At 49.0% G+C, this 12,134-nt stretch overlaps 1 protein-coding gene across 1 annotated transcript; it reads right to left on the minus strand.

The window, feature by feature from the left end:
- Positions 1–1,713: 1,713 nt before the first annotated feature.
- Positions 1,714–7,122, minus strand: LOC129149063 (uncharacterized). Its single transcript, XM_054715645.1, is given in 2 exon segments — positions 1,714–6,303; positions 6,478–7,122. Coding segments are annotated over 2 exon segments (5,235 nt in total).
- Between the last annotated feature and the right edge of the window lie 5,012 nt (positions 7,123–12,134).

The following is a 12,134-nucleotide window of genomic DNA, read 5'->3' on the forward strand; positions in this document are numbered from 1 at the left end:
ACTGAACTAATCTATTGATGATGTAGGGTCCGACGGTCAGCAGCAGGAGTAGGATTATAAGGGGCCCAACTAGGGCAGAGAGGAGGGTGGTTAACCAGGGGGACCAGTTGAATAGAGATTCATACCAGGACTGTGATCTCTCCCTTTCTAACCTGCGCTTCTGCAATCCTTCTCTCAGGAGGGCCATAGACTCTCTTACGACCCCGGAGTGGTCGACATAGAAGCAACATTCCTCTCCCAAAGCCGCACAAAGGCCCCCTTGCTGCATGAACAATAAGTCTAATCCCCTCCTATTTTGTAGTACCACCTCCGATAGGGAAGTGAGTGACTCCTGTAGATGAGAGATTGATTTCTCGATTCTTTCTATATCTAAATCTATGGCCGCCCTCAGAATCCCATAATTCTTATCCTGGATGACGAGTGATGATATCCCTGTTCCTGCTCCTGCCAACCCGAGCCCCAAGAGCACAGCCATAGTCAGGGCGGTAATAGGCTCTCTCTTGCTTCTGGGATTGGCAGAGCCAAACCTGTTAAGTATCTCGTCCCCCGTATGATATATGAGTCTGGGGATCAACTGGACGAGTGTGCAAAAGCCTTCCCTCGGGGAGCTGAGGATTCCTGTGTGGATGCAGGGGGCGAGGCCACTGGAACATGCCCACCAGGTATTTTCAGGGGGAAGTAGATACACTGTCTTATTGGGAACAGTAAGGACCTCGTTACAGAGATGCGACTGTTCTGGGGGCACGTGGCCTATACAAGTGCCCTGTCCTGTTACTGTCTGGAGGGTTAGCCTTGCAGCAGACTGCTGCCACCTACAGGAGCTGGAATTAATGGCTGTAGTGTATTTGCCGCTAAGAGCAATGCCTTCATAGTATGGTGGCTGGATATCTAGACAGAGCCAACAGGACTCAGTCAGGTCAGGCCTCGAAGCATTCAGAACATGGAATGCTCCGACAACCGTGTTCCACAAGGGGTCTGCATCAGGCGGAAGCCCGCGGGCCGGGATAGGGGATGCAGGCGATGTCCTGATAGGGACTGGGGATGTAGAGGGCTGTGAAGCTGGAGTCCGGGTGCTCTTGGGCATGGACACTCGGGGGGTGGCAGGCCGGAGGGCCATTACTCGGTTGGGTCTCACGCCTGCACGGGTTTTCTGGGTAAGGGGTGTCGCCTGTACTCGGAGGGTAAACAGCGCCCCCGGGTCTCTCATCTCATGGTAAAGTCTGATTCCCCAAGTTTTTCCAGCATCCCATCCTGTTGCCTTTTTCCCCTGTTTTGTGAAGGACATTCGCACGGGGTTACAGAGATACCTCCCAAATCCCATAGGGCAAGGCGGCGCCTCCGACCTTGTCACGGTTATCAGGTCGTCAGTTTTCGGGGGAACCCACCAGATGTGCCCAGTTGAGACACACGACCAAGAGGCGCAGAAGTAGTTCCCCATTCCCCCGCATGAGTCCTGGGTGTGTCCTCGTGAGTGCCCGGGGCAAACATAGAAATAGAATGTTCTGAGATTCCCAATAAGCTTTCCAGCTGTTATGTCAGGAAAGAAGATAAGAAGGTCTATATAGAGGTCCGGGAACCAAGTGTCTCTGGGGTGGATTTGAGAAGTCTCGTTAACTACTGTCCCCGAGCTGGTGTCTATGATCTGCCAGGTGATGTTGAAGGGGGTGTGGGGACTCCCGGTGGTGGGAGTGGCCGCGAGCAGGGTTACCAACATCAGGCAGGTTGAGAACGCCTCAGCTTGAGCTTGAGCGGGTTGCATTGGTCTCGACTAACGCTCCACTGGGCGATGAAGTCTTCACGGATCGCCGAGGGGTCTGCTGGCCGAACGTGGGTGTGATGGACCCAGGTGGCGACGCCGTCCACTTTGAGAGCGGTGGGGGTCGTCAGCACCACGACGTAAGGACCCTTCCAACGTGGCTCAAGGGTCTCCCGGCGGTGTCTCTTGACGTATACCCAGTCCCCCGGCTTATGCTGGTGAGGAGTCGGGGTTGGGCCAGTCTCGTAGATAGCGCGGAGGCGCGGCCAAATGTCCTCGTGCGCCTTCTGGAGCCCTCTCAAGGAAAGAAACAGTTCTTGACTTTCAAATTCTGCAAGAGAGTCAGCTTTAAAGTTGGGGATAATAGGGGGTGGCCGGCCGAACATGATCTCATAAGGGGTAAAACCCAGAGTGTAGGGGGAGTTCCTAACCCGGTAAAGGGCATATGGAAGGAGAGCCACCCAGTCCCCGCCAGTCTCCATGGTCAGTTTGGTAAGGGTCTCTTTTAGAGTTCTATTCATCCTCTCTACCTGCCCTGAGCTTTGGGGCCTATAAGCACAATGCAATTTCCAATTTGCCCCAATGGCCTTGGCCACTGCCTGCGTTACCTGCGAGATAAAGGCTGGTCCATTGTCCGACCCTATCTCAGCGGGAAAACCGTACCTGGGCAAGATGTCTTCCAGCAGCTTCTTGGCCACCGTCTGAGCTGTTTCATGCTTAGTTGGGTATGCTTCTACCCATCCAGAGAAGGTATCTACAAATACTAATAAATATTTATAGCCATACTTTCCTGGTTTAACCTCAGTGAAGTCGACCTCCCATTGTGCTCCGGGCTTGGTTCCTCTGAGCCGAGCTCCTTTTTCACTCGGCCCGGTTCTTGCATTTGTGAGTTGACAGGTTTTGCAGGCAGATACGACCTGTTCTATTTTGATGTCCTGTTGGTGGATCTTAATTCTGGCGTGTCGGATTAAGTCCTTTAATTTGCGTGCCCCCAGGTGAGTGGACCGGTGCATGTGCTTTATCATGGACACTCCAAGCTGGTCCGGCAGTATGAGCTCCCCTTGCGGTGTATACCACCACCCCTTCTCCTCTTTTGCTTGGGGAAGCTTCCTAATGCGCTGTAACTCCTCCAGGGAATATCCTGGCTGAACTGGCAAAACTGGGTCCCCTGGGTCTGGGAGCTGTAGGGCCATGGTGGGGATCGGAGAAAAGGCTACTGCCTTGGCCGCCTGGTCAGCCCTGCGGTTTCCTCTTGCCACCGGGTCGTCGGCCTTCTGGTGCCCTTGACAGTGTATGATGGCCAACTTGGCAGGGAGCCATAAGGCCGAGAGCAAGTCAAGTATCTCCTGTTTATTTTTTATAGTCCGCCCCTCTGCTGTCAGTAACCCTCTCTCTTGGTAGATTGCCCCATGAACATGAGCGGTGGCGAACGCATAACGGCTGTCTGTGTAGATGTTGAGCCGCCTGCCAACTCCCAGTGTCAGGGCCTTGGTGAGGGCCACAAGCTCTGCTCTCTGGGCTGACGTCCCGGAGGGCAGGGCCTCTGCCCATACAGTATCCGTTTCAGTGACTACAGCTGCACCCGCATACCTGCTTCCGTCCCGTACGAAACTGCTTCCGTCCGTGAACCAGGTGACGTCTGCATCTGGAAGGGGCTGGTCGGTCAGGTCCTTCCGGATCCCATGCACTTGTTCCAGGATTCCTGCACAGTCATGTAGGGGAGCATCTAGGTCGGGGTCGGGCAGCAAGGTGGCAGGGTTGAGAGCCGCACTGGGAAGAAACCGTACTCTGGGAGGGTTGAGAAGGAGACTCTGGTAGTGTGTTATACGTGCGTTGCTCATCCATCTGTCAGGAGGTTGCCTCAGGACTCCCTCAATGGCATGTGGGGTGGTGATCCAGACTTCCTGCCCCAGAGTCAGCTTGTCAGCGTCTTTGACTAAAAGCGCCGTTGCCGCAATAATCCGTAGGCACGGTGGCCATCCGGCAGCTACAGGGTCTAACTTTTTGGATAAATAAGCCACTGGGCGGCTCCAGGGGCCTAGGGTTTGAGTCAGGACCCCTTTCGCTATTCCTTTGTGTTCATCTACGAAGAGGTGGAATGGCTTCGTGATATCTGGCAGGCCCAGGGCCGGGGCACTTAGGAGGGCTTTCTTTAACTGCTCAAAGGCTGTCTTTTCTCTCTCAGTCCATTCAAATGCCTTTCCCTCCTTGGTTGCCTCATATAGGGGCCTGGCTATCTCCGCGAAACCCAGTATCCAGAGGCGGCAGTAGCCAGCCGACCCTAGGAATTCCCTCACTTCCCTTCGGGAGGTGGGGGTTGGGATTTTCAAAACAGTTTCTTTTCTGGCATCTGACAGCCGCCGCTGTCCACCCTCCAGGATGTATCCCAGGTAACTCACCCTTTCTTTGCATATCTGGGCCTTCTTCGCAGAAGCCCGGTACCCAAGGGCCCCCAAGGAGGCCAGCAGGTCCCTTGTCCCCTGCTTGCAGTCTTCAGCCGTGTCTGCTGCAATCAGGATATCATCCACATACTGAAGGAGAGTGAGGAAGGGGTGTGTTCTCCGGTACTCACCCAGGTCCTCGTTTAGAGCCTCGTCGAAGATAGTGGGCGAGTTCTTGAATCCCTGAGGCAACCGGGTCCACGTCAGTTGCCCACTGTAGCCCTCTTCCGGATCATGCCACTCAAAGGCAAACAGGGGTTGACTGCGGGGTGCCAGCGGCAAACTGAAAAAGGCATCCTTCAAATCTAACACAGTATACCAGACACGGGAGGGCGCCAGAGAGCTTAAGAGAGTGTATGGGTTGGGGACTGTTGGGTGTATGTCCATAACTCTTTTATTTACTTCCCGGAGGTCCTGTACTGGCCGGTAATCATTCGTGTGAGGCTTCTTGACTGGCAGGAGGGGGGTGTTCCAGGCAGACTGGCAGGGGACCAGCACCCCTAGGCCCCTCAGTCTCCGAACGTGTGGCTGAATTCCCTTCCGGGCCTCCTGGGGCATGGGGTACTGTTTGACTCTTACCGGGCCTTGCCCTGGTTTTAATTCTACCAGGACTGGGGCCCTGTGGGCGGCGAGCCCCACTCCCCCTGTCTCTGCCCAAGCCATGGGGAACTCCTGCAGCCATTCGTCCATGCTGTCCTCTACTGGAGAGGCTTTTTGGTGAAGCCGGTACTCATCCTCCAGCCTCATGGTCAGGACCTGAATAGGGTGGCCCTTGCCATCAGTAACCTGAGGCCCCCCTTGTCTGAAAGTTATCTGGGCTCCGATCTTAGTGAGTAGGTCTCGTCCTAACAGGGGGTAGGGGCATTCCGGAATTACCATAAAAGAGTGGGATACCCGTCCCGTCCCTAAATCCACCGTTCTTCGGGTAGTCCATGAATACTGGCTCATACCAGTTGCCCCTTGCACCCAAGACTTCTTATTTGCTAATTTTCCTTGAGGCGTACGGAGGACTGAGTGTTGTGCTCCGGTGTCGACAAGGAAGTCAATGGGGGTCCCCTCCACTCTAAGGGTTACCCTGGGTTCGGGGAGGGGGTCCGAACCCCGACTCCCCTAATCACTCAGTTCATCCAGCTCCAGAACCTTTACTCGATCCGCTCCACCACCCTTTTTGCTGGTTTTCTTTGGGCACTCTTGTTTCCAGTGCCCTATCTCCCTACAGTAAGCACACTGATCTTTCTGCAGCTTCCGCCTCCCGCCCCGGGTGGTCCCCTTACCGTCTTCCTGGCTGCCGGCGAGTCGGCGGAGACGGCGGTTCCGTTCCTCGGGAGAGTCCGCGGTGGTGGCGAGCAGGATCTTAGCTAGGTCTCGGGTTTGTTTGCTGCTAGCAGCCGCCGAAGCACGAGCCTGCCTTTCTTCCGGGGGCTCTCTGTTATTGTACACCTTCTCGGCTACTTCCAGCAGGTCCTTTAAACTCTTCTCCCCTAACCTATCTACCTTCTGCAGTTTCCTTCTAATATCTGTGGCTGATTGGTTTACAAAGGCCATGACCACAGCCGCCCTGTTATTGGGAGCTTCTGGATCCATGGGGGTGTAGGTACGGAATGCCTCCATGATCCGCTCCAGAAAGGCAGCCGGGGACTCATCCCTTTCCTGCTGAACATTCCCTACCTTGGCCAGATTAGTTGGCTTCCTAGCAGCCATGCGGAGACCCCCCATTAGAGTCTGGCGGTAGACCCGGAGCCTCTCCTTACCTTCTGCCGTGTTGAAATCCCATTCAGGCCTAGTCAGGGGAAAGGAAGCATCTATTAGGGCTGCGTTGGTGGTGGGATTTCCATCCACGCCCGGAACCAATTTCCGGGCTTCGTTGAGGATCCTCTCCCTCTCCTCTGTGGTGAATAGGACCTGCAAAAGCTGTTGACAGTCGTCCCATATCGGCTGATGGGTGAATAGGACAGAATCTAACAAATCGATAAGTCCTGCCGGCTTCTCAGAGAACTTAGGATTCTGAGCCTTCCAGTTGTACAGGTCACTAGTGGCAAAGGGCCAATAGTGAAAGGGCTGATTTCCCTCCGCATCTGGGGGCCCTGCAGCTCGTAAAGGCAGAGTCTTCACTGTGGAGTCAGCGGCCGGGATAAGCAATTCCCTCTGAGCCCTTTGTCTAGTGAGGGGCGGGCTCCCCGCAGGAACCGGAACTCCTCCCCTCTCTGCTGCCGGAACTCCTCCCCTCTCTGCTGCCGGAGCTCCTCCCCTCTCTGCTGCCGGAACTCCTCCCCTCTCTGCTGCCGGAGCTCCTCCCCTCTCTGCTGCCGGAACTCCTCCCCTCTCTGCTGCCGGAGCCCCTCCTCCCCTCTCTGCTGCCGGAGCCCCTCCTCCCCTCTCTGCTGCCGGAGCCCCTCCTCCCCTCTCTGCTGCCGGAGCCGCTTCTGCCTCTCGCGGCGGTGGAGGACTGCCCCTTTGTGAGTTCCTAGGGGGCTGGTACGGTGGAGGAAAGATTAATTCCTCTTCAGTTCCCCCCTGCAAGACAGGGTAGAGGGGTGCTGAAGGCAGGGTGAGGTTCTTCTTCTCCTTTACCTTCTCCGTTTCCTGTAAGGCAAGTATGGGTTTTGGCTCTGGGGGGCGTGGGGGCAGAAAGGGCTTAAGCCAGTAGGGCGGATCTTCCACGAGGTCCTGCCAAGTAATAATATAAGGAAGTTGATTAGGATGTCCCTTCTTGGGCTGAGAGACAATGTCCCTCACCCGGTGGATGGTGGGGAGGTCGAAGGTCCCCTCTGGCGGCCATCCAACACTAAAAGTCGGCCACTCCCTAGAACAAAAAGTTTGCCACCGGTCCTTCCGGACCTCCACACTGAGGTTACTAGCTCTTCCCTTAACCTCCTTGAAATGATCAATCATAATGCTTAAAGGAGTGGTTTGAGTCTGTCCCATAGCGTCCGTCAAGAGAGTCCACAAAACAAAACAAAAACAAATCAACACACACAAACAGAGGATCCTTAAGAAAAGCCTTCCAACGCGAGTGCGTTGGAGCAGAACCAGAAGCGTGGACGACGGCCTCACGCCGACCGGCGGGAGCGACCCACCTCGTCCCAGAAACTGAGGGGCATACACATCCCTCCTGAAAGAGGATCGAGACGTCTCCCGATGCCTCTAGCCCGTGGTCCTCCAGCACGTCTGCCTAGACCGCTTCGGGCACTGCCAGAAATTCAGATTTGAGCTCACACAAGGGACAAAAGACAAAATAGACACCTACCGTGGCCAGTCAGGTTCTCCGGGTTTGGGGGTCCCTCGGGGGGCTTGGGGATCCCGGACGCGCCCCCAAATGTAATGCCCAGTGTTCAGAATCCCCAAAAACCCCCCAGGAAGGAGCCAAGACCCGCTGTAACTGCAAGAGAACCTTTATTCGTGCTAGCACGAGCTCTCATCTCCAGCGCTCACCGGGGACAAAGAGAACTTCTCTCGCCAACACAAAGGCTTTAAGGGGGTTTCGAGTAGTGGGCAGGGAGAGTGTTTATGACCCCCATGATTGGTCAGGGGTAGGGTGAGGGGTCCAGTTACACAGGGGCACACTGGGCAGCTTGCCTAAAATGGACTGAGTCTATCTCTCTACATTCCTATTGGCAGGTACATGCAACTGTTACATTCTTGCAGTCTACAGGGAGGGGCAGCACAGTAATTTGGCTCTATCAATAAATATCACATGATCTCACTCAATTGAGGATTATAATGAACAACATAAACTGATTAACAAAAATAGATCCAGAGACATAGAAGAATCGAACAGACAGTCAAACCTCAGAGAGAAGGCAGGGAGGGTGGGAGGGGGTGGGGGTAAGAAATCAACCAAAGGACTTGTATGCATGCATATAAGCATAACCAATGGTTCCAACAACATTCTTAAAAATTATTGTTTAATTAATTAGTTTAATTATATATTCATGATCTCAAATATTAAGTTCAATCATTAAACATAATGTTAGGTTAAAAATGTGTCATCAATCATTCATTACAACATATGTTACTTACCTTAAAATATAGTTTAGGAAAACAAGTAGGAAAATTCATGTGAAATTGTTTTTAGCTTAAATTCTTTTTTTTTTTTTTTAATCCTCACCTGAGGATATTATTTCCATTGATCTTTAGAGAAAGAGTGGAAGGAAGAGAGGAGGGAGGGAGGGAGGGAGAGAGGTAGGGAGAGAGAGAGGAGAGAGAGAGAGAGAGAGAGAGAGAGAGAGAGACATGAAACATCAATGTGAGAGAGACACACTGACTGATTGCTTCCCGCACATGCCTGGACCTGAACAAGGATCAACTTGCAACTGAGGTGTGTCCTTGACAGGGAATCAAACTGTGACTCTGTGGTCCAATGGCCAACACTCTAACCACTGAGCAAATCAGCCAGGGCTTAGCTTAAATTCTTATTCAATAATTGATTCACAAGATTAAACTTGACTAATTTATTGCTGAGATAGTATGGAAAACTGGTCAAGCAACTCAAATTTTAGGAATGCTGAATTGTCATACTATTTTTATTTCTGCTCAAATAACTCCATTTCTACTTGAAGTCCTATTAGGAACACTCAGTTTTGAAGTGTTTCTTTGGATATAGGCTATCCACCCACTTTTAGGAAAAGTCTAAGAGAGAAAACCCTAATATTTTTTTATCAACAGGCAGAAGGTGAATTTTAGAATAATAGTGATGATGATAGTTATAGGCAGAACAAATGATTGCAATGATATCGAGATGAGAAGATTTTCACTCTTCTTGTATGACTGGAAATTGATATATGAAATTGACAGTTATCTCAAACAAAAGTTTATGAGGAACATTTAAAACTATAGATCCTCTGGGTATCACTTAAAATTCTTATTCATTAAGTCCGGAGTAAGATATCTATAATTTTTCCTCAGGTAATCCTACTGATGCAGCAGGTTCCAGAGCCACTACCCACCTACATGTGCCAAGGATTTTTAACATAGTAAGAACCTCAGGATAACCATTAAGGGGGAATGCTCCTGCCTCTTCCCTATTTAATTATATGAGGAGTAATTTCCTAAAATAATCCTGCTCATTTTATTTCCATAAGAAGTATGACTAATCTCCTAGTCAACTGGCATATAGCAATTAGTCCATGGTTCTCTAGTGGATAGAGTTAATCTAACAGAGGCTCAGAACATGCAAAAATTTGGGCTTTCCCCTTCATTTTTCACCATAAGACTGATTGTCACACAGCCACCTGGCTAACTTTCTCTTCTATAGACAGACACTTAACCCTTAGAAGACTGGGTTTCCACTGGAGAAGTGTTGGCAAACCAATTTTGATACTATGTTTTACTATTATTTCATTACACAAAGACACTCTCTAAATTTGCCTTTGTGTAATGAAATAATAGTTTGTTTTTGACATCTTAAGCATGTCTTATTTTTCAATGGGTTCAAAGCTCATGTACAAAAGAGAAACTATATATATATATTAGAGGCCTGGTGCATGAAATTCACGCATGGGGGGGCAGGGAGGGTCCCCTCAGCCCAGCCTGCACCCTCTTCAATCCAGGACCCCTCGGGGGATGTCTGACTGCCAGTTTAGGCCCAATACCTGGGATCGGGCCTAAACCGGCAGTCGGACATCCCTCTCACAATCCTGGACTGCTGGCTTCTAACTGCTCACTTGCCTGCCTGCCTGACCACCCCTAACTGCCTCCCTGCCAGCCTGATAATCCCTAACCGCCTCTGCCTGCCGGCCTGATCAGCCCCAAATAAATCCTGCCAGCCTGGTTGCCCCCAACTGCCCCACCTGCCGGCCTGGTAGCCCCATGCAGCCTGCTGTTTGGTCGTTTGGTTGCCCCTCACTTCCCCCCCTGCCGGACTGGTTGCCCCATGCAGCCTGCTGCTCAGTCATTTGGTCACCCCTCACTAACCCCTCTGCCGGCCTGGTCTCCCAACGCAGCCTGCTGCTCAGTTGTTGGGTCACCCCTCACTAACCCCCCTGCCAGCCTGGTTGCCCCACGCAGCCTGTATGGTCGGCCATTCAGTTGTTTTGGTTGCGACAGTCGCTTAGGCTTTTATATAGATAGATATATAATCCCTCCAAAGATTAAATAACAAATGTAAATATGATTAGAGTTGAAATACAAAAGTAAGCATAGATTAATTGAATATATCAATTTACAAAATTAAAATCCTAATAGTGTTCAGGGCAAGTTTTTACTTTTATTTTTCTTTTCTTTTTTTTTTTTTTTTTTTAGTAAAACTAGTGTAATAGAAATATATGATTGGATATCTAAACTGATAGAAATCATGAAATATAACAAGAATTTTGTGAGTATGAGAACAAGAGCTAGTCAAATATCTACAGTTATAAACACTTGTTCTATTTGATCATGTATAATTCCTCATAATTTTCAAAGCATATCATGAATGGATTTTAGGAATTTATCCATAAAAGCCTTGATAGTCCTTACATGAGATGTACTATAGAAACCTATAACTAACATGTGAAATGTTTTATTCTTCTGTATGAACAACCATCATTCATATTTGTTGTTTTCTGAATTTTAAGAAAAAAATATATTCAAATTGCATTATGAGCAATTAAAGTTATATCTAAGAAGAATTAACTGTATCCACGATCTAGAACCTACTTCTACCTGTGTAATAGGTATTTAGTGTTCCGTTTTCTACCAACACTATTCTAAATGTGTTTTTCTTTTGGATTCCTTGGGTCATCTTATTTCACATTTTCCTCACATATTCAATCACAAGTCCTATTGACTGTACCTCTGAAATGTCTTCCTCTGCTAATGCAATAGCTTATCTAGTCTTTAAATTTCTTCCATATCCTGTTCAATATTTGTTCCATTACCAAACTAATTTTTCTAATATGCAAGTTTCATGATGTTCCTTTTCCATCCTCATTTTTAAAAGTTCAATACTTCCACATTTTTTGCGCAGTAAAATTTAAATCTTTCAGAATGGATTTCAAAATGCCATTCCACTTAGTTTGCAGTGGTCTGTCACCACTCTGCCACTATTCTGGCTCCATGGACCTAGTGCCCTGATTACATAGAAATACTAACAATTGACTGATATGCATGTGAATGGCCCTCTTTCTGTAGAGAGTGTTCTTTCTTCCTCTACCTGGTAAAACAGTAACATAATCTTTAAAACTTAGCTACCTTATCATCATCTTCTTGAAAAGATTTTCCTGAGTGTCCCTCAAATAGACTAATCATGACCTCCTCTGGGATTCTATTGCACCTCTCATGTTGCCTATTAACTTCCCCTTTAAACTATGAGACCATGGAGCAGGGACAACATCATTTTTTGTTCTTGCAGTGATTGGGACACTGACAATAACACTAAATACAATCTTGATTTAGTCATAGTTTTCCTGAATTTTACTTCTTAATATACATAAAAGAGATGAGAAGCCTTCAGATTATCACATAGATTAAATGAAAGGTACATGCAAAAATATTGCTATCATAATATGTAGCACACAATAGCATTCAATAAGTATTAAAGTTGGAATATGTCATATTTTCAGAGTATCATTCATTTACAAATTGCTAGGCATACATTAAATAAATCTACTATATAGAGAGTAACCTTGAAATTCCAACAACAAAAATAACAATTAAAGTTACAACACAAAAGTAAGTTCAAAGTAACTGAATACATTATTTTATCAATGTCGATATTCACAACAAAACTGAGCTAGATATAAATAATATGCATAGCAAAAATGCCTTTATAAAGCACCATCTATATAATAAAGAGGTAATATGCAAATTGTCCATTACGGAATCACAGTAACAACTGTTCAACAGGCTGTGCGTGCAGCAGAGGGACTTGCATGAGGCTCGCTTCCCTGCCCCTGGCGCCGGGCTGGGGAAGTGAGGCTGTGTCCCCCACCCAGTGCTGGAGTCCTCTTTCCTCTTTT

This window comes from Eptesicus fuscus, chromosome 5 (assembly GCF_027574615.1).
Source record: "Eptesicus fuscus isolate TK198812 chromosome 5, DD_ASM_mEF_20220401, whole genome shotgun sequence".
NCBI lineage: Eukaryota > Metazoa > Chordata > Mammalia > Chiroptera > Vespertilionidae > Eptesicus > Eptesicus fuscus.